Here is a 22,720-nt window from a genome sequence, read left to right on the forward strand (position 1 = left end):
TGCTACTGATTTTCAGTGATGTTTTTGTGCAATTTGGCATCGATCACTATTTTCTCCTTGTTTGAATAGCTTATTGAAAGCCACCCTTCCACTGAGACCACTTCTGATAAGGTTTCAGTGAATAATAAATGGATCAACTGAGGAGCCAGATGCATGTTTTGGGTCCTGTGTCAGGTCTTTGCTGGATTTTTGCCTGGTTTCCTTAGGTTTTTAAAGGATATGCTGTATGTAGATTCAAATGCAACTTGTTGGTGCAAAAATACTATTTTACATGCATCAAACTGTGTTACTGTTGGTATTTTTCATAGATTCAAGTAAAGAAATGAAAACAAATGATGTGTTTTTGTGACAGGCTGCCTGAAGATACAATTTAAAATATATTTTGTTCTTTTGTTGTATTTTATGTGTAGACACAACACTGATTCACACCTCGAGTTGTCTTTTTATGCTCGAATGATTCACAGGTCAGTGTTAAGTGCTTAACAACAAAAGAGAAGAAGCATTCCTCTGAAAATGGTACATTTCAAGGACTTTACTATTTTGTCAAAGGCAAAGTGACAAGAACAGGGGAAGGATTAAGCTTAACGAATCCAAAGAAAAGAAATAACTCAGAAATTAAGTAGAGAGTAAAGAAGTTTTTTTTAAGAAATCAGATCCATTCAAACTGAATTCATTCATTAAACACTTGAAGGCAAAATAATAGTAAAACGAGCAGTCATTGCACTACAACATTTACTGAATGAATGAACAACCTGTTATCTTGGTCTTATGGAGCGAGCAAATATCAAATATGAAACCAGTTTTCTGTGGGAAATCCAGAACAATCAGTAATCTCTACTGAAATACTTGTTTACATAGCAAACACTCACATAGACAACTAAACTGATGAGAATAAACTGCTTCTGTTCATTCATCTTCACAAGCCTCATCTTCACCTGGATGTCAGAATCCTGATAGTGGATCAGGTAGTGCTCACCGTCATAGTCGTAGCACACAGACGTCCTTTCCAGCTCCGCTGAAACGGGCGAGGTGACACACTTGAAGGGCTTCCTAAATTCATCTAGCAGAGTCAGACTCATAATGCAGCAATTCTACAAGAAGTTGAAAAGTAAATAAGTGCCAGTGTGTATATTTCCTGCCTGCCACACCACTGCTGGGAATTTTATGCTCGTGTAATACCTCCACTGTGCCCTGCAGGGCCTCACAACACCAGGGCAGGGTGATGTCACCAGACAGAGATGTGTGCTGGGACAGGTTTGTGCTGCTAATGACTGTTAGCTGGATCAGCCCATCAGAGATCTGAGCTAGACAGAGAAAACACCGCGTGTAGACATTTATACCCAATTTAAGACAGCTAAGCAGTTTAAGTCTACAAGCGCTGTAACCATCAAACACAAATAAACACAAATTTTTTATTGAATTTAGCTAAATTGTAACAAATTCAGAGGCTGTATCATATCAGTAGATTATTATATATAGCAGTTCTTACACCTAAAGAATGAAAGTTAGACTATGTGGATTAACGCTTTAAAATACTGAATGAAGACTTGAGTAAAGAAAGTGTTTTTGTGTCCCTTTTTTCTACAATGATCAACATTTTCTCTGCATTTTTGTTTCGTTGAATGAATTACTCTTAATGTATAACAATAATGGAAATCCTTAGAGTGAAGTAGCCTCTAAACTGATTGTATTGTCTGGTGTATGACTAGCTGTTAATAAAAAGTAAGTACTAAGCTGAAATATTCCAAACAGCAATTCAGAAGTCTCTTTTTTTATGACAAGAGTATAGATCGCAGGCTCACAAAAGTATTCAGTATTCTGAAATACCTTTCTGTATAACCTCCCTTTTATTCCACATATCCAAGTTTCCTGCCATATAGCTGAGGTTTAATTAGTTTGAAAAAGCAAGCCTGTAAGTGTTTGTCACACATGTGAAACAAACTATGGAGGCACATAAAAATAGTGCTGTACATGCCTAAATACAAATCGATTGGTCTTAGGAAATAAATACAGTCATAAATTTGCAGAAAAAAATGGGAGGAAAAAATCACAGCAAATGAATTCTTGATATTTAGGACTCTGTTTTGTATCCCTCTTAAAGTTACTATACATGTAAAACATAGGTATACTGTGGGGTTTTTTTTATATTACCCACACAGTACAGAAGATTATTCATATTTCCTTGGCATAACTCACAGTGCTACTTAATGAATGTGGGTACAAAATGTGGGTATGAATGGATTACTTCTGCGGCAGAAGAGCTGGGAAAAGCTTCCGGACATGAGCTCGCATACAGTGTTGTGGAGAACAATGTGTAGCTGGTAACCATGGAGACCGTATTCAGGGTCTATATCACAGAAAGGGGGTTGGACCACCGGCTCCACATAAGAACTGAAAGGGGAAAAAGGGAAAGAGTTGATAAAACCAGAAAGTGTAAACTCTGTCTAGTGGGGGGGGGGGGGGGGGGGGGGGGGGGGTATCATGACAAAAGCATTTTCCTAAAAAAAGGCAAAGATCTATTAATTTTGTGGAGCATAATAAATAAAAGTGCTGTACTCCCACAGGAAACCAGGAGAGGGTGCTATATCCTTACTATGCTGAAGTACGGTATCATTAACACTGTGTGGTCCTGAAAATGTTTTTGTTTTCACGTGGATGGAAAGTAAATTACTGTTGGGTAATAACTCATAAGCCTCTGGAGCACCTGCGAGTCTGAGTGTAGACAAGAGCTGTGAGCAATTCCACCAGACAGCAGAGTTTGTACAATTCTAATCCTGAAAACTAATTAAATTAATTAAATTGTTAGTTCTCCAGGCTTCTTAACCCTTCGATGCACAACCTACCAATACGTACACTCTTCCACGAGTGGGGTCAAAAATGACCCCAAATAGAAACAATGCATTTTGCTATAAACTCGGTTGTTATTCTTCAAAATCTTTAAAACAAAGAGTTGTAACATTCTCATATTTGAGGTATTCCTCATAAAACATGTTTGTGACATGAGGCCTTTTGCATTTTTATTTATTTTTTCATTAATTTTAAGAAAGTGCAGTTTTTGTATCACTTGTACCACTTCTGTATGCTTGCTCTGCATATACTGCAGAAGCTGGGCCTTCCCTCTGAAAGGCACAAGTTGTTCATCCACTGTAACACAATCACTGAGGATGAATTTCTGCCTGCAGTTGACCAGGAACAGGCCCCATATGTAGCAGAAAACTGCCATGTGGTTTGTTTTCAGTCGGTAGGCTCTGGTCCTCTTGTCATCAAAGTGCAAGAAATGGCGAATATCTTTAAATCTTTGAATTGACATAGTGGCCTTGTACAATGGGTTATGCAGAGGACTCCCAAAAACACACCAACTGGTACATCCCAGTTCTTCTCACTTCCTACAAGAATGGTCAATCAAATGAAGGCCAGGAGCTTTTGTTTGATTACATTTTTCCACTCTTTTCCCCTGTCTGTGGCTACTCTTTGTGCCTCCATGTTTGTGCATGTCAGCACCTCTTCTATTATATTATCAGACATGAACATCTATTGGGGAGACAGTACTAGACCCAGGTGCAAGCCCTGGCCGACTAATTCAGAATATTGTGGCTAGAGCAGTAAGAGGGGCTCATACTGTTGGACTCAATATCCATTTCCTCTTCAGAGGACTCATCAGAGGACTCCTCTGTATCTGACTGGCCTTGTTCAGTGTGGGGGACAGTAGTCTGGATACTCTATATGTTAGATGTCAGATTCTGAGTCAGTGCCTCTGATGGGCTCTTCATCCCATCCGTCCTGGATCATTTGTAGGGCCACAGGGATCCTAGCTGGCCTCATAGCAGCCATGTTAAATATTTTTAAAAAATCAGAAAGGACAATGTTTGAAATGCACAGGAAACTATAAACAGGGGTGTACATAAGTGGTCCTCAGGTGCGCATTTGCTGTCAAAATAAAAGACGCATACCAGATAAGAAGTTGGAGCGCTCGTTTGCGTACATTAGATGTTCTGGAGGAGGATAGACATTTGTTCAGAACTCTTAAAGATGTTGAAGAAGCAAGCTCCGTAAGCAATTACTTTGGTATTCCTCCACCGCAAAAGAAGCGTGTATTCTCAGAATTTCTGGGAATACTTTTATTTTGACAGCGAATGCACACCTGCGGACCACTTATGTGTAGCCCTGACTATAAATCGTGTATGTTACTGTGTAAAAATTAATTCTTGATCCATCAGAAGTTTAAGTGGGACAGTCAGAGTTGCTAAGAATGAAAGTTTCATAGAAGATTCCACAGGAACTGCTTGGGGTCATTCTTGACCCCACTTGTGGAAGAGTGGGGTAGTGATACAAAAACTGCATTTTTTATAAATGAATGAAAAAATAAATAAAAATGCAAATGGCCTCATGTTACAAACATATTTTATGAGAAATACCTGGAATATGAATATATTACAACTTTGCATTTTAAAGATTTTGAAGAAAAACAAAACACGTGTGCATCTAAGGGTTAAAGGACATTCAAAGCTCTTCTTTGGAAGCCAGCTGACCTCTTACTGACGTACTGACAATGACTTGAACTACAAATTTCTAATCTGAATTCATCACCCCATAAAACCTGTTTCCAATGAGTTTCACTCCAGTTCTTGTGTAATTCTCATACTTCAGCATTTTCTCCCTCTTTCCCTTTGTTAAGAATTGCTTCTTGACAGCCAGCCTCCCACTGAGACCATTCTTTCTACCATGTCTTTGCTGAATGTTTTGCTATTTCTTAAGCACATGACTTTGAGGTACTGTTCATCTGCTGTCATGATTTTAGGTCTAACACTTCTTCTTCTTTTGTCCTTGTTGAGAATTTTCATCTAATAGCTCAATTAGCCCAATTTAAAATTGGTTCTTTGCTAAGCTGTCTGTTATGTGGAGAAATCACACTGAATCGTCCCCTGAGTTGTGGGCCCTTTCTGTGCTCGATTGATTCGGTCAGTGTTAAATGGCTTAACAAACAAATAAAGAAAAACAGTTTTCTGAAATTGGACTGCAAATAATTCCAAAGAAAAACTATTTCAGAAACTCAAATCCCACTGTACAGTGCATCACTGCAGGAGCAATACTGTCAGTCTATACATCCCTTAAATTTGAGACGCAGCACACCTTGTATGGATGTTCATAAGAGGGGGTGGTTATAGTCCAACCTACCAAACAGAAGATCCCTGAGTGCTTCTTTCCACCAGCTTGTGGAAGTGGAGGGTGAACATGATAAAGGCAACTGAGCACTGGTCCTAGAAAAAAAAGATGCTTAAAGATGTCACTTCTCCCTGTGATAAATACTGTGTATCTTGTTCTGCTACTCTAAGCCAGTGAATAATAATCAAAACATGGGATGAATGCCTGAAGTAATTACCCTCCAGACACCGATGATGATGCCAGGCTGTAGCAACTTAAGCTGCACCAATCTGTCCTGGCCAATGACTTGCATGTTCTTAGTTAGAGTCTGCATGTCTAACTTCTCCATGAGGGACCTACAAACAGGGCTGACAGAGGAAGCAAAGACAGCAGTTGGTTTTACTGAGACAAGAGGCGAAACAAAGGGTGTAGATGGATGTCAGCTGCCTTTACCTCTTTGGGCTGACGCAGGCTAGCCTCCTGACACCGTACAGCTGAAGGGTGGAAATCTGCTGGTAGTCGGGCAAGCGGTCTCCTCCGCTCCAGCACAGTGTCACTGAAGTCTCAGTGAACTGGGACCGGCTCTGCTCCAAAGTGCTCTTACGCCCTGACTTATCCATGACTGTCAGTTCCCAGGTGACGTTCAAGTTTCTAGAGTTAGAAAACAGAATGTAGAATTGTAGGAACAGGACTTTTTGCAGTTTTGCAATAAAAGCAAGAGAGAGAGAAGAAGAGAGCAGGTGAGAGTGAAGCTAAGCATGGCAGAAGTGAACAGGTTCTTTAATACCAAATACCACATAAATAGTCCAAATGAATCATTGAACAAAAATGTAATCCATCCATTTGTCTTCTAATTTATTACAGTGAAAATAACCGGGCAGTGTTTGGCAGCGTTGCTCTTTAAATCAGAAAAATTACAAGTTTATTTGCTGTTACATCTCATTTGTCAGCAGAGGGAAGTAGTAGGACTCCAGTTAAAGCTGTTCTTGCTAATGAAATGATATGCAACGAATGAAATTAAAACTGCAGCTGTTGTGACGAATCTCTTGATCCAGTTCTGTCTAAACTGTGATTCAGGGCTGCCCCTACTGTGATGCAGCCGGCGCCTCGCTGAGACACCATCCAATATCAATTAGGTGGGGGAACAAAGTTAAAAACTGGAGCAGCCCAGGGGGCTCCAGCAGCTGACCCCAGGGATTTCACTCTGCACTGCCTGTATGCTTGACGTCTTGTGAAATGATTATTACCAAGGTAAATCGCATGCTCCTCATGGTCTCTAACAGACAAAAAAAGCCCTATAGGGAGTTGTCTGAGTCGGTGGGAGGAAGGCTGAGGTGTGCGTGCATGCATATGTCTTCTGTGGATGAGGGGTTGGGGGGCTAAGTAATTTATTTCAACAATTCAGACAGCCCCTGCAAGGAACACAATTATTTCTATTTCCCCTCTGTACCACAGCGACTGCCACAGAACTCAATATTGAGTGCAGCACAGCCTCTAATCAGAGGTTATAAAAACACAGCAGAATCTGCGGTGGAGGTGGCGAGGGAGCTCTCCCCTGCGTGCTGGCATCCCCCTGAGCAGACATCACGTTCAGAAAGAGACCTCCTTCCTCACCTTTAATAAGAAAGTGTCATTAAGTGTGACATCAAAAACAAACCATACTTTTTGTTTTTGATTACCAGCAGCTTGAACTATCCTCTTGTTGTGTTCTCCCCCCACCTCTCCAACCTTGAACTTTCTCAACAGCGAGGGTAGATCTCCAAAGTTTTGCTATTTGCTAACAGCAAACAATGAACAAAGGCTTCATACAGCTGCTTCCAAACAAATACCAAATCCCCGTTAGAGCACAGACACAGCACGGATCAACACACCTCCTTTCAACTAAAAGGATATAAAATTCACTATAAAAGTAGTTAACATGAGCATTTAGAGAAAGAATAATGACATATTTTTCTTTCTAAATGTGTTTGAGTAGGTGATACATAAAGTAAATGGAAAACCTAATTCCTTTGAACTAAACTTGGGTTTTCTCTCTTTATCTGTCTCACACTTCACCTGAGGACCCACTCTGTTTGGCTGGGTAGCCCTGTGTGAATACTGATGAGTCCAAGCCGCCTCGTCCACTTGATCATGTCACATTCGGCTACAGTTTTGAAGTACAGCCTCTTATAGTAACCTTCGGGTCGATCCTGCACCTCCATCGTGGCCATCCTCAACAGAGATTTGTCCATACACTTTTTATTCTTGCTGAAATCCGCAATGTAAAGCTTTCTCCACAGAGCACTGCAATGACAGCATCAGGAGAGTGACCGACTCGGTCAGAAAGGTTACAAACCAGTACAGTATGTCTAGTGTGATCATTTCTTACAGGGTGGCCAAGAAAAAAGAAGTTTAAGTTTTATTCATCAGAATGACAATATCAAAACATCAGCAGTGAAATTTCACGTTTGAATAAGTTCAATAGTGAATTCTTCCATTATAGGAATAATCTTTTCTACTAAGAGGAAACTATTTAACCCTGTGATGCCTGAAGCATGAAATCATTCCAGAAAGTTCTGATATTTTGGAAAACACGACTGTTTATTGAACCTTTTGAAAAAAAATTAAAGAAAGAAATTCATGTCAATTTGCATATAGTATAAGCTTCAGTTTGTATCATTTTTGCCACACTGCAAAAAAGAATCACACTGATGACCTGGAGCTCTCAAATACTCATGTATTAAATATGACACACTTGGCATTGCAGACAACACTGATCACTGAGTTCTTGGTATTCTTTGGTAGTTACTGGAGGACATTTGGGTTCTGATTGTGGTTCTGACCAACAACAAAAAAATCAATGTGTCAAGGCTGTTGAATTGACCATAGGCTGCAATCTGGCTGGCTTTTTTACATTTCAGAATATGTCCTAAATGATATATAAATATATATTTTGATTTGTAGGACATGTTTTTCACTAACGTGAAATGTGTTAATGAACTAGACCTTTAATAAAACAAGTTTGTGCATCCACAGAGTGTCATGATCCTTGCCAAATCATGCAATCACAAAATCACAATTTTGAAATGTAAACTTTGTGCATTTGGATTGCCTCCAAAAGGTGGAGAGCTAGATGCTTCAGTACATAAACTCAGTGAGGATCTCTAGATATGTGGCTTGAATTTCAGGCCAGATATCCAGAGATATGTGGCAGGATTAAAATTGGAGTAAAAGACCAGTGGAGCATAGCAGGTAATTTTTTCTAAATATCTAAAAAGAAACATGAACCTGAATATCAATGCACCACATATGGGTGCCGAAGCTTTTATGTTTAAGTAGTTGAGGAACTTGGGACCATGCTGTAAAGTTTCCTCTTTCAAGGTCTAATGCTTTTTCTCAGAAAAACAGAAGAAGAATTGGGGCAAAAACCACAGAGCTCCCGTGCCTTGGACTTAAAGGTTCTGCTGTAAGATTTGGAGGCATACTGTCCCTTTGCTATTGGATTAATTAACATAATCATGTATTTAATAAACTGTGGAAGATGCACTGACAAGATGGTACTTACTTGCTGTTGGCAAGCTGATAGAAGATCTTATTGATGTGGTTTATGCAGCAAAGTGTAGAAGCATCCAGGTATGACAAAATCTTAATCAGGATCTCAGATGGCAGTCTATGGAAAAGGTAATTAGACATGACTACAAGGATGTGACAGTGTGCCTTCATGCCTCCTACTGTTCAGATTTCAGTCTATGAGATAAATGTGTTCTGAAAACACTGCTTGGAAATCGTGTCATACACTTCTGGCAATAAAGTGAAACTACTTATCTCTATGTTCTGTTTTAGTAGATATGGTGAAAAAACATAAATATGTAAAGAACTCAGCTGAGATTTTTAGATCTAAAGGTCTAATGAAAGCCATCCAACCATCCATCCATCTATCCATCCATGCCTGCTAATTACAAATACTGCTAGGTTTGTTGGCTCACAGCTGTCCTGGTTAATGATGCCATTGCTGTCCAATTAAATCACTTGAGTGAGCAATAAATTCATCTTCCTATCACCTGCCCGCTCAGTCACTGTCATTTCACTACATATCAACAACCAGATTAAATTACTTCAAGAATAAATTAATTAAGAAACCAGATTGGGCGTTGTTTTAACAAGGCGAATGATTTCATACGACAGCTTTAAAGTTCAGATTATCCAAACAGCCATCCTCTCACTGACTAAATTCTTGCAGCTGTAATAATAGTTAGCAAAAATAGATGTAACATGTGATATTAGAGCTCAAAAGTTCAGCTTAAGTCTGCAACCATGGCAGTACAGAGCAGTGCTTTGAGCTGCATACGACTGTTACCTACATGCTTACTTTACAATGGGCTTGCATCATCTCACAGTGCTAACATGCTCAGATTTTGTCATATGTTAGTATTTCTGTATTGACTGATTCATGCTAAATACAAATACACTGAGGCTAAAGGGAATGAAAATTTATTTTTCAGTTATTTAGTTAGAAATTAGAAGGAGCAGAAAAGGAGACATGAGCATTTCTGCACCTCCCTTTTCTTCTTTGCATGGTAGAGTTTTAACTTGAAAGTGTGATGATGATTTTCAGTGATGTGGTGCTTTCAAGGCCAGTCTCCAATATCCGATACAAATAGTTTAACACAAATGATTGAAATAATTCAATTGTTTGATATTTTTTTCTTAAAATGTTACAATCAGATTTAAGATGTGCATATAGTTAAAATAAATAAATAAACAAAGGGATCTGAAAAATATAATGTCTTTAGACCAACTGAATTTGGTCACAACCGTGATTGGTATTTTTATTTTATTTTATTTTATTTTTCTGTATATTTGAATCAGTGAAAAGATTATGAAAATAAATCCGGGCTGCACTCCAAACCTCTAAGACTCTAACCATTGTTGAGTGAAACAATTATTTCTGCTCGTTGAGGCGTTCAGACTAAAACAAATATTAAAAACAACGCTGTTGCTAAATATGAACGATTAGCTGTTTTAACAGAATCATTTTGGTAGTAGAGGCAGCAACCGTCTACTAACTGACCTGTTTTTCTGTGTTGTAACTGCCTACATTTAATGGGAAAGAATCCAACTGCTTAATTCATGTAGTAAAGTGTTTTCCACTTGAATTGATTTACGCTGTGCTGTTATTGTATTTGTTGCTACAAATCCTTTTACTTTGAAGTCTATAAACAGCAGATCCACTGTTTGAGCGCTGAATGCCACAAAGATTAAGAAGAAGAAATGGCATGTACCGTGTATAGTCTCTGCATGCACTGACAGATTACCTTTCCATAAAGCTCTGAGTGGACGCTGGGGATGATTTGTCCGTTCTTTTGGACGTCCTTAATGCTCGCCCGGGAACGACTGCTTTCGAAGCTGCCATTTGTTCCGCTGGTCTTGACAACTTTGTGACAGTTACAAGATAATTTATATTTGCAAGGTTTTAAGGTCGTGAAACTTTAAAAGAGCGTTTATTTGACAGCTTTTTTACTTAAAGACCGTGAAGATAACATCCGGGATCCAAAATGAACAGCTGGTACTGTGTTAAATCCATGAGTAGGCTACATTAAATGACTTAATTCTCCTTGTGTGCTAACGAAATTCCGTGAAAGCATCCGGTCACCTTGGTGACATCGGGTCCAACGTCTTCCGGTGGGAAGAAGCACAAATGCCTTCAAAATAAAAGCAGAATTTAGATAGATAGATAGATAGATAGATAGATAGATAGATAGATAGATAGATAGATAGATAGATAGATAGATAGATAGATAGATAGATAGATAGATAGATAGTCAATTAAACTTGATCTGGTCATTTAAGTAGCAGAGGGGTTTTATAATCAGTTTTAACTGCTTTGCATTGATTACATTAACAGCAGATCCACTAGAGAGGCAACAATGAGACGACAAAACAAAACAGGATTAGTTTAACAGATGGAGGCCAATGACATTTTCACCATCTTCATCCTTTTAGCTGATACTATCAGCTTATTAATTTAAGGTAAATACAACCATGTTGACATATTCAAATAGGCACACATCTTAACATACTATAGTACAACATCAAATAATATTATGTAACTCTCACTGTTAATGTGTTAGCTAGATTAACAGTTAGCACCCACAATGTGTTAGAGAGTTGTTAGCGAGTTTACAGTTTTACACAAGTTTGGCTCTCATTTTCAACATGTTTGAATCGATAATTAGTCACCCTTTAGTTTTTGTTAGCCTCACAGACCAAGAAATGCTATCAGCTGTACACACTCCACAGAGGCCCAGAGTTATTGTAGATGAACATTTAAACAGTTTTACAACCATTACACATGTACAAAGAACTCTGCAGACTGTAAACATTGAAATATAATAGAAAACTTTAAGATGTTATACGTAAAACATTGGGAGAAGGTTTCATGTAAATGTAATTTGTTCTTCTCATTTAAAGCATGACGCAAAATCTACATTATTATCAATGACTACATTTACAGTGGGCAAAAATGGGTGAGGAGGAGACCATCGGGGCCAAGCTGGATCTGGATTTCTGGATCCAGTGGTTTTTAGAAATCTCCTCCTCTTCTTTCATCACAGCTGTCCTGTCCCAGATGTGCTGTTGATCCACTGAGGTAGATGTCTTTTTAGAAACATCAGGAGGACTGAAGCTTAACTCAGTAATAAAGGAGGACATTTAATCTTCACCAGCAATCTTCAGCCGACTGTGCAAAATATATGGATTTATTGTTAACAGTGTTTTGATCAGCTGCCCTGGGCGTCTTCTATTAATGCTTCATTTTATGTTTCTCAAAGGATGTAGGCTACAGAGCATACAGTCATTTAGTCTTTCATATAACTCTAATAATAATTCAGAATGCTTTTTAACCTGAATATTTGAAATAAAAACTCTCACTTCCAAATCTAGACCTATAAAGAGCTGGTGAAAGTCAGAAATGTAGACATAAATTTTAGTTTCAGCTCATATGTATTAAGCTTTGCCATTTTCTTTTGACATATTTCGCTGAGTAAAAGCAGCTGTAGTCACTTCATAAATGCAATAAGAGCTCACTGGAAAGTATCTAAAATACAACTAATGATATTTTAATATCTGAATACTGACTGAAGGTGAAGTTGTATTTACATGCAAAGAAAGGATGGACCCTCCCTCTCAGACTGAGTTTATGAAACTTAAATTAGTTTTAATGTTTGCTACAAATGGGGGAAAACACCTCAGCCAGACAGCTGTGGTTAAACCCTGTTCACTTTAATTGTGTGTTAAAAATCTGTGTTTTCAGTATTTAGAACACATTTCTGTGAATCACCATCAACAAACTGAGATATCAGGTAGAAACTAGAATTACAGGCAATTTGTGAATGTGAAAATTTCCAATCTTCTTAGTAATCCATCTTTGCTTAATGCTGTCTTAATGTTATCGAAGTGCTCTTTTTTTAGAGGGAGCAGTGTTATTGATTACTTAATTTATTGTACTGTTACTGTCCATTCAGATGTGGAAAGAAACAGAAACATGCTGCTGTTTGCAGATAGTTAATAATCAGCTCTAAACAGGAGCTGAAGAAGAGTCCAGCCTGTTACTCTTACAGTATATAATGAATGACTTTTCTCTGTTTCTCATATAAACCGTTTCAGTGCCTCATCTTTGGCAGCCTGCTGCATGAATTAACATCCTTCTGTTCGGTAAGTCAGAGCAGCAGAACTAATGTCTGAACTACAGCGCTGACTTTTAATTAACATTCAAGCTCAAAAGAGTGATTTCTTTAGTCGGGGTGAATTCATTCATGTGCACAGATTAGCCACCGAACACCGGCTTAGCTTACTCCTCGTCGTAGCTAGTTATAGCTAAGGATGCTAATTTACTAGTTAGCTTAAAATCACACATTTTACTCATAGAAAAGGTACAACAGTGCCTCTGATCACTTATGTTGGTTAGTTCAGTTTACTGCAGAATACAGCATGCTGTTAGCTTTAAACAGAGAGTCGTGGTTATGGGAAGTAAAGGTTGGATCTTCTCTCAGTCTTCATCTGCAATTCACAACAGAGATATGAGAGTTTCTCCTGACAGGAGCTGTCAATCAAAGACATCACCGTGATATCACACCCTAATTTTACAGCTTTGGGTGAGTAATTTGAAGCATAATCATGAGAAAAGTGACCACCCTTGAACCCAAATCAGCATGATGAGAACTACTCATCTTTGGGAAAACCTTTTTTTTTTGTTTAGTTTGACAGCTCTGTGTTTGACAGCGAGTGTCTGTGGTCATCTGTTAAACACAGTGGAGGCTCTGTCATGGTTTAGGGCTGCATTTCAACCATTGATGTTGGTGTTTTTTGCAATTATGAATGCAGAAAAGTACTTTCAAATATTAATCCATCATCCAATGCCATCTGGAAAGAGCCTGATTGTCAGCAGCTTCAACTTTCATCCTAAACACACTGGTAATGCAGTAAAAGCATACCTGGGTAGAAAAACACACAGGGGAACCTTATGAGTCATGGATTGGCCTCCCCAGATTCGGGACCTCAACATTATTGAAGCGGTGTGGAATCACCTTGACACAGAACACAACAAAAGGCAGCCAACGTCCAAAGAAGAGCTTTGAGTGTCCTTCAAGAAGCCTGGAGAACTATTCCTGAAGACTACTTAAAGAAATGACAAGAAAGCTGCCTGGGTTCAGGCTGTGTTATAGAATAAAGATGGTCATAACAAATATTGAATAGCAAGCTGATTAGAATTGTACGAACTCTGTTTTTGATTTATATGCTATATTCCAATGTATATTTTCATTTTTCAATAAATAGCTGGAAGGAACCCTTCCACACCGCAGGTATGAGACATAGTTCAGTATTTGTGTGGTCAAGAATAGTGTTAAGGTCTAACAATGTGCCACTGTGATCTGAGTCTTCTGTAACAGTTAATGGCTTCTAAGCCAGAGTCCATGTTCAGGTTGTTTGAAAGCAGTTTAGGATTTATGCGATGTTTGGAAAACAAGAATTACAATAAATGTGCATTTTTGTCTTATAACACAGCTCACCCAACTAATCTACCCCAAAACACATTTTCCAACTTTCCAGTAACTGTTTCTCTCATTTATGAGGTAATTTAAATTAAGGTATATTGCATATTACAGAAATTAAGTTGACTTCTCCTTTATGATAGTGATGCTGCATCTAAATTTTCTGAAGCAATGAGTTTGCACACTTAAGTAAAGCCAACTTGTAAGATTTTACCTTGTAGTTCCCACAGGGCCGTAAAGTAAACTGTTGACGCATGTAGATGTACAGAGTACATATTTACACATACTGCACAGATTTACTTTCATTTCCTGGGGGGCTGAACACATTTGACCTTTACCCCTAAACCACGATTCAAACTGCACTCCTAAAATTTCTTAGTTTACCTGAGAGAAAGCTACCTTTATCCTGCTATTGAGATTCCAGTCTCTACAGTGTGATTAATACAACTGTGGACACACACACACCACACACACAAATTAATAGCTGTCACTGTAAGCTTTAGCAGGCACAGTACCGCCTGCTGTAACCTTTCCCTGGATTACCAATATAACTCCTCATCAGGGTGTTAGCTCAGCACTAGCAGGGGAGGAAAAGGCAAGATTGATGCTATTTGTCTCCTCACACATGCTAAGATAGAGGTCACATCTTACTGAACTAAGACAAGAGAGACAAAACACAGTCTCTTTCTCCACATTCATTCATTCTCCAGCAGTGAGAGAGAGGACTCAAAAATGAAGCAGTTTGAGAGCCTGACCTCATTTCAAAGATGAAGATACAGAGTCATTTATAGCTGCACATAGACAGATGGACTGGCAGAAGGATGGACTGGCAGATATAGTGGGTATTTTAGATCTGATGAAGCATATAGTGGCATGAGCACATGGAGTGGATCTTGTTTAATTTAATTCGTTATATGCCTAATATTTATAATATTTGTGACAGAGGTATTGATATGTAGTTGTGCACAAAAAGGGACACTAAAAGTATACATGCATGTGTGTTATGTACAGAGAAAACATGCAGAAAGATGATAAGTCATTTTCTTTGCAAAAACAGATGGCTCACTTTAAGACCCATCCCATAATTGACCTCCCCCTTTTCCTAGAAGCCAGTAGGCTCTGCTAGCTGTCAGGGAAAATCACCATAACCCTGTTGTCACTCTAGCTGATCAGCTTGCCTGATGAAAGTGAAGTCCCTTTCAGGGCAACAGCAGCCCCTGGTATAGTAATGGCATGTAGGCCACATCCTTTTTGCTTGCTTGTCCCCCGTACTTGACATTTGATGATTTCTGTAGCTATGTGTCCTTCTAAAGGCCCGAGGACAGCTGTGGCTCTTGGATACCTGATGTCACTCTTCCGCATGGTTTGTCAGTCGGCTGTGACAGTGCAGTGTTTGTCAAATGGGAATGAAGGGAGCAAAGGATTAACCATGATTAAGCCTAAAATAATGTATTTTTAGTAGAGGACTTAGCATGTACAAAGGCATGTGAAACACACTGCACAAGTCACATATTCTTCAGCTGTGTCTGAGCTTTCAACACTTATTAACAGTGATATATTCTCTACCTGCTCATCTTATCCAATCGCTTACTTGCGTGAAACCCTAAAACAAATTCCAGCTCTGATAAATCAAAAGTAACACAGTCTGTTCCTTTACTTGAGTGGATAAAACAGCTGGCCTACAGTATCTGCTGTGTACATGTATAATGCAGCCACTTAGCACTTGGTAGGAAGTGTGAAAACGACAGCTCATTAAAGGTCCAGCGTGAGGTTCGATACTTGTGAAGCCCATCCTCAAACCATTCAGAAGTGTGGAGCACTGATAGGAACCCTCTACAGCTCTTCAAAGGATGATGGCATGTCAGAAGTTGAAAAGAAGAAGGCTAAGGGTGGAACAGAGAAGTGCGGGTCATACTCGGTGAAGTGAGCTTTGTTGAAGCTTTACCTGCTTTGAACCTGGTTGTGAGATCTTTGTTTTATTTGTGATGTGATGGAAGACTGTTGACAACCATGTGTCAGTGGAGCATGCAGGTGAGATGCCACACAAGTTTATTGTCTTAATCTCTTAGATTCTTTGATTTTTTTTTTTTTACCCCCCTTGTGTATCTCTAATAACCTGACAGCCCTTATGCACAATTTAGATCCGCCACTGGATGGCGCACGAGTATCTGTATTTGATTCATAAAAAAATTGCTTTAAGTCCCAAATTAGTAACATATACATGCATGCTGAATGTACCATGTAACTGCAAGGTTACCCGCTGCATTCCCCCTTCATTTCGGATTAATCAGACAGAGATATGACAAAACCAGAGCATATAAATGATAGTCCCTAAGAGCGAGTGATCTTTGCCAACCTCAGGGGCCCCCAAGCTCCCAGCATAGCACGTATGACTGTGCAAACAAACCTATTAGTCCACGCAATGTGTCTTAATTGTGGGGCACTTCTGAGAAGTCTCGTTGCAGTGGCCACACACAAAGAATGGGCGTGAGTACTCCCTCGAAAGGCAGCCCAGAGACTCATGCTTTTTTCTGCAGCAGTAGCAGCAGCAGCAGCGATCTGAGCGCTCAATTTACAGTCTTGGAGGGTGGGACAGAAAGCACACCAGCGGGATGGATAACGCAGGTAGGTCGTGGTTTATCGTTCCTTTATAGAAATGCCAGAAAAGTGCTTGTTTCATCACAAATATCAGCCAGAACGAGGATAGAGGAAGGGAACATCTTTTTTTGGACATTTTAATTTGGTACAAAGTGCTGCAGCGCGCATTCCCATCAGCAAACACGCAGCTGAAGCACAAATAATTGCTTTGATAGGATGATCAATTTCTACACCATGCTTATTAGGATTGTGGTATTTAACGATCAGTCTCTTTCCCCTTTACGCACAAGTCCTTTTACGCACGCTGGTTACAAGTTTATTAAGTAAACTATATACGATCTCATTGATGTTATTGTCTTACAAGAGAACTATTTTTCTCTTATATCAGGAATTGCAACCGCAGATGTCTGAATACTCTCCCAAAATCAACTAAGACGTGCAGGAGGGAGGGGAGTCTCAGTCGGAGAGAGTCTGAGTGCGTCTGTGTGTCAGAAGGTGTTTGAGAGAGTGAGGGAGCATCACATATTGAGGAAGAGAGAGGGGAAGATAGAAGGGACCGACTCTGGACCAGGTGATCGAGAGCTAACAAACCTCCAAGGGGCTACCGGGCTGTATCAGTGTGCACGGGATCAGCGATCCAACCATGGTGCCAGCGCGCTGCCCGGGACGCTGTGCCATACTGGCACTGACCCTCCTCTTGGGATGCGGCGTGGCTTTCTGCCTTGGCCAGAACGACACGGAACCCATAGTTCTCGAGGGGAAGTGTCTAGTGGTGTGCGACTCGAACCCTTCTTCGGACGGCGCAGTCACCTCCTCACTTGGCATTTCAGTCCGCTCCGCTGGGGCAAAGGTGGCTTTTTCAGCCGTGCGTGGAACCAACCATGAGCCGTCAGAGATGAGCAACACGTCCATGACCATCTATTTTGACCAGGTCAGATGTCCACTGAATTTAGCGTCAACACACCCATATCCAATACAAGTCCGATTTTATTCTAAAATATAATTTTCTCTTCGTACAATCTGTTGGGTGGGTAAAACTTATGATCTTGCTCGATATTGATTTTCTATTACTTCTAACGCTCTGTGCGATCCGAGCCAGGAGGTTTTCTAAAGACTTCGGCGTTATTTTATGTTTCAGAAGGATTCGTGTGCGTAATTGGCGTGATCTGGAGATGCGCCGCCAGACGATCACCCATGCACGATCATTTACCGCATGCGTCTTAGGCCTCGGCCGCATTTAGATATGCAATGTGTTGCTTTTGATTAGATATTCCAATAAGTTTTCACGGCTGAGGTCTTTGGACAGCGGCCTGTTATACGCCTCAAATTGGGATCCTTCCCAAAGTGCGACTGAAGTGCTGCCTGAAACATTTGGCAAAGCAGCACCAGGCTTACTGGCTTATACGCCTCTTTTTTAGTCACTGCGCACAGCAGACACAAACAATACGTTTCCACAAAACCAGCTGTTGTGTTGAATTAAGCATGCACATAAAAAATAATCATACTAATAAAGCACTGTCTTATTGTGCTCCCTTTCTTATCACAGGTTTTAGTGAACATCGGCAACCATTTCGATCTCAAAACGAGTGTTTTCCAGGCTCCAAGAAGGGGAATCTATAGTTTCAGCTTTCACGTGGTGAAGGTCTACAACAGACAAACTATACAGGTGAGAAATTACGAAAAACGTGGGGCGCATTTTTGCATTTCCTGGGTACAAGACTCAGCTCCAAGTTTCTCGTTGCTCTTAATTGCAGGTGAACCTGATGCAGAATGATTATCCGGTTATATCAGCATTCGCCGGTGACCAGGACGTTACGAGAGAGGCGGCCAGCAACGGAGTACTGCTGATGGTTGAACGGGAGGACCGTGTCTATCTGAAGCTGGAACGGGGCACCCTAATGGGCGGATGGAAATACTCCACCTTCTCAGGCTTTCTAGTCTTTCCTCTATAATCTAATCTGCGATGACTCACGTCGCATGGGACTCTGCTTAGGTTGAGGAACCAAAAAAGAAAAAATAGAAAAAAACGAAAAAAACATGCCATTTATTTTTAACTAAAATAACTGTCAGCCAAGGAAGCCGACGAATATCTGTATACCTACACTCGTCCACTATCTAGTCAAATCTGAACGTTTCCTTGGAGTTTCATATATTCAAATCCATCAGCCAACTCTAACGCAATCTGGATGATTCAACGTGGCCCGTACTTGTCGGGTACGTGGATTTTTTTCCCCCCCTTGCTTGGAAAACAAACTTTGCCGACAGACAAACGGGTGTACCTGAGAGGAAATGGACAAAGGAGAAGATGGGGGGAGTGGAGGAACTGACACCTTGGACAGGCCGAGTGTGTTATGCTCTATTTTATGTTTGTATAGCCTTAAACAATTTATGGTTTCCGTCCAAGTGAAGTATATGGAATTATATGGACAAACAACAGAAGAAGTGCTTTCACGCCCAAGGCATTTTTTTTGCACGAATGGAAGTTTTATCTTTATGTTTTGTGCTGTCAATGGTGTTGCGTTTGGATGCTGAACATATTGAAAATACGCCAAATGTAGGCCGCCGACGAGTTTATTTAAAAGAGAAAAAAAAGGCGACATATTTCAGCCACCGAAGACGACTTAGAGCCCTTTTATTTAAAAAAAAAATAGTAACAATGATATAATTTATAAAGTACATATTCACATTATTGTGTGTTCTACATTTCGGAATCTGCGTAGCTTTGACTGATTTAATGTTCAGTGACGTTGCTCACCAAATGTACATTGTGGAAATTATAGAAGAATCCCTATGTCCCGCTTAATAAAAGGTATTGTATTGTATAGGCTAAGTGCATTTATCAGTTTTTGTTTGCATATAGCTTTTCAACGAAAGGGGATCTATCTGTGTATACAGACTGTAGGAAAAATACATGTTTGCAAATGAAGCTCAAAGGCCTCAAGAGGGAGCAGAGGTTGAACTGTGAGCAGCTCACTCTGGTCGCTGTCCGAGGTGCTGAACCTATGGACTTTTTTTTTAAAAAAAGGGAAAAAAAAGTCAGGCAACAGCTTCTTAAGTCAAACACTTCAGTGAAAACACTTGTTGTTGCCGGCTGGAAACTGCGATTTAATAACTGGGAAATAAGAAATATCTGAAATGCGCATTTATGAATGCACTGCTGAGGAGAGCCAGGGCAGCTCCTGAGCGTGAAGTTTCAGCACAGCACGACCGCACACCGCGGAAACGTCCTTCTTTGTGGCAGAGCCGAAGCTCACGTAAAGTAGACATATATTTGGAAGCGTTAGCGAGGTGGTTTGCAAATGTGGGTTAAAAAGAGAGCGAGAGAGGTCGTAGTATAGACTGTGTGCAAAGTTTGTTTCTTTTCCTTTCTTTCTTTCTTTTTTTAAATCACGTGACTGGATGCCATCTTGTTTGAAAAAGGACGTTTTGGGGATATTTCAGCCCACACACTAAAATATCCCCCCCCCCCCACTTACACGCAGTCAAAGTTATACCACATACCCCCAAACCCACCACCCCCACAACCCCTCCCTTCCCAGTCTAGGAAGGCCACACCTGAGTCAAGATGAACTGCATGACTCATACAAATTAAAGAAGAAGAAAAAGAGCAGTGCCAAGAGCAAATATTTGCTCATTTTTTAAATTAATATTTTTTTGTTTTGTTTAAAGCTATCCCCTTATCAGATACTACACTTAAGAAAAAAAAATATCACGCTTTTCCCCGGGCCAGTGATAATGTATTCAACAAACACAGAAATATTTTACCATGCATATAGTCTGAAAAAGACTAAAAAAACATCCTGTGGGAAAACATATGGCAAATGCACAAAAACACGAGAGGAAACTTGCTGTTTCTGTGGTTTACAGTAAATGAGGTGGACCAAGGTGAAAGCCTGATGTTTCCTTGTTAAGTCTGTGCCACTTAGAGATAACACTTTGGGGACAATACAGATGTGAATTGAGCAAAAGCAAAAGCGCTACAGAGAAACTCATCCCTGTTTTAACAATGTGGGAATCTGCAAGTTTTCTTGAGTCTTTAATATTCAAAGTCCAGCAATGTTTTTCCTCTAAAGTCTTTAACATAAAAGTCTCTAAACCTAATGGCTAATTTGGCAAATGTGGCCCTCTTTTTAAGTTCTGAGGGCCTTTTTTGCATTATAGACTTTGGAGTGTTAACTCTGTGGATGCAGCCCAGCACAGAGTAAATACACACCTTTGATTATGGAAGCTGTGACTTGGTGTGCTTGGATACAGTATGTCTGTAGAGAAGGAGTGTTGGAGGAGATTTGTAAAGAAAAACACAAAGGACAATCACAGCATAGTTACTTAACCTAACTAAATGTCACACCTGTTGACATCTAAAGAAGTCTTTTATTTCTTGTCCTAGGTAAAGGTCGGTAAAGTTGGTTATGCTAGAAACTACTCTAGCAAAAATTCCGATATTTGTAGGACAAATCTGCATTGCTTTTTTCCAGTCAAGCTTAAAGTGCTCTCAATTTAGGTTGCAAAGCTTAATAAATCTCTCATTCGCCGCTATTTTTTCTAGACTTTAGAATAAACAAAGTTCTTACGAGCCTCGGTGAAGACTGTCTGATTGGTTGAGCATCATAAATCTGATCCTCACCCTTACGGTGAAAGTCATTGTGCTGAGGAAAATGTCAATTTAGCACAAAGCCAGCATGACATTGGCAGAAAAAACAGTTACGAGTACTGTACAAAACCTGCCAGAAGAGTTGTGAGCCAATTTGTAGCAGTTTAAGACCATCCTGGGCTCGTAGAAACATATTAACACAACACCATTGTTCTCTGTCAAACACACAGAGAAGAAAACATAAAACTAACTGTTTGTGCAGCTGAGGGTTAAAAATGAACACCAACAGCTGCTGGAAAACATTTGCATGTATAATTGACAATATCGTACACGTGAGCAGCTGGGAACCTTTTTTTGTTCACTTGGTTGCTTCTACCGCACGGATATCTGCTTTGGTCTTATTTTTTTTAATATACCTTCATTGTGTTTATAACAGAACACAACAGCTGAGAACAAAGATAAAGACCTGCTGATGAGCAGCTGATGCCAGCAATAGGACTGCACAAACGGCAGAAAGTGCCAGCAAATCATTGTGATTTTGGAGAGTGTATTAAACTGGCCTATAAAGTACTAATTGTGCCCATACTGGAATGAGAAATCTGCATCCAAATGATCCCCTTAGATAATTAAGATAGCCATTGAGCACGTAGCAAACAAGACATGAAAAATAAAACCTTTTCAAGATTATTGCACGCAATCAAATAAGTTAGACTAAATCACTTCTTTCATGTAAATAACACAACTTCCATAGATGGGATTATTAAAGCGTGGATATATTTGTTGAACTCCTTGGCGAGTAAAGCTGTTTGCAACTTATTAGGCACAACAGAGTGTAAATGATACCATAATGCTGCCGTTATTGCTAAATATTAGTCATCCTAACAGGATTTTTTTTGTGTTTGTTTGTTTGTAGCAGTAAATACAGAGTCACCCACACTGTCAAAGCTCACAATTCGTCCACTCTAATTGTAAAACAGACTTGAGAATGTTTTTATTGAGGCACAGATGGCATTTTACTGTGCTTAGCAGCTATACACGGATAAATAAATAAAAATTATAGATAAATGCAAAAGCCAAGAACTCATAGGAACTTTTTTTTTTTACTTTTTCATCTATAGTCTCCTAAAAAAATCCTCCTCATGAGGGCTGGTCCTCTCATTTGTATGACTCTGAGATACATGCATCTGCAGTAAGATCATAGGCGGGCTGCACCGCGGGCCCATCGACGTGAGGGAGGTGCAGCCGTACATGCATTTGAATTTAAATTATGTAATAGACTCATGTCAGTTATTCCTTAATGAGGTTGTTTTAGAGAACTCCCACTTACAAATCACACATTTACACTTATAACCATTCTGAA

At 39.7% G+C, this 22,720-nt stretch overlaps 2 protein-coding genes across 5 annotated transcripts; one reads left to right on the forward strand and one right to left on the reverse strand.

Moving 5' to 3' along the window:
* Positions 1-508: 508 nt before the first annotated feature.
* Positions 509-10,808, reverse strand: fbxo15 (F-box protein 15). Of its 4 annotated transcripts, XM_026180789.1 has the most exons (10): positions 10,643-10,808; positions 10,437-10,555; positions 8,687-8,791; positions 7,198-7,425; positions 5,596-5,793; positions 5,381-5,510; positions 5,176-5,258; positions 2,246-2,391; positions 1,180-1,304; positions 509-1,091 (listed from the first exon to the last, which is right to left on the reverse strand). In XM_026180789.1, the coding sequence occupies exons 2-10, from the start codon at positions 10,532-10,534 to the stop codon at positions 825-827; spliced, it is 1,380 nt and encodes a 459-aa protein (XP_026036574.1). In that variant the 5' UTR covers positions 10,535-10,555; positions 10,643-10,808; the 3' UTR covers positions 509-824. The 4 variants fall into 4 exon arrangements, with proteins under 4 accessions (XP_026036574.1, XP_026036575.1, XP_026036573.1 ...); XM_026180790.1 differs by having other exon boundaries at positions 7,210-7,425; positions 10,437-10,808; XM_026180788.1 differs by having other exon boundaries at positions 10,437-10,808.
* A 5,618-nt stretch (positions 10,809-16,426) lies between these two features.
* cbln2b (cerebellin 2b precursor) lies at positions 16,427-19,596 on the forward strand. The gene is made up of 4 exons (XM_026180792.1): positions 16,427-16,796; positions 17,158-17,700; positions 18,316-18,435; positions 18,524-19,596. Exons 2-4 carry the CDS (start codon positions 17,413-17,415, stop codon positions 18,719-18,721), a joined length of 606 nt encoding a protein of 201 aa, XP_026036577.1. The 5' UTR covers positions 16,427-16,796; positions 17,158-17,412; the 3' UTR covers positions 18,722-19,596.
* The last annotated feature ends 3,124 nt before the right edge of the window (positions 19,597-22,720 follow it).

Source organism: Astatotilapia calliptera, chromosome 9 (assembly GCF_900246225.1).
Source record: "Astatotilapia calliptera chromosome 9, fAstCal1.2, whole genome shotgun sequence".
In the NCBI taxonomy this organism is placed as follows: Eukaryota; Metazoa; Chordata; class Actinopteri; order Cichliformes; family Cichlidae; genus Astatotilapia; species Astatotilapia calliptera.

What these genes read in the sequence shown, in the direction of transcription:
- fbxo15 (XM_026180789.1), bottom strand. Translation starts at nt 10,534, where the DNA reads ATGGCAGCTTCGAAAGCAGTCGTTCCCGGGCGAGCATTAAGGACGTCC. An exon ending in ACTCAGAGCTTTATGGAAAG is followed by an intron (nt 8,792 to 10,436) that starts GTAATCTGTCAG and finishes CCTTTTCCATAG; the next exon opens with ACTGCCATCTGAGATCCTGA. An exon ending in TATCAGCTTGCCAACAGCAA is followed by an intron (nt 7,426 to 8,686) that starts GTAAGTACCATC and finishes CTGTCATTGCAG; the next exon opens with TGCTCTGTGGAGAAAGCTTT.
- cbln2b (XM_026180792.1), top strand. Translation starts at nt 17,413, where the DNA reads ATGGTGCCAGCGCGCTGCCCGGGACGCTGTGCCATACTGGCACTGACC. An exon ending in TGACCATCTATTTTGACCAG is followed by an intron (nt 17,701 to 18,315) that starts GTCAGATGTCCA and finishes TTCTTATCACAG; the next exon opens with GTTTTAGTGAACATCGGCAA. An exon ending in ACAACAGACAAACTATACAG is followed by an intron (nt 18,436 to 18,523) that starts GTGAGAAATTAC and finishes TCTTAATTGCAG; the next exon opens with GTGAACCTGATGCAGAATGA.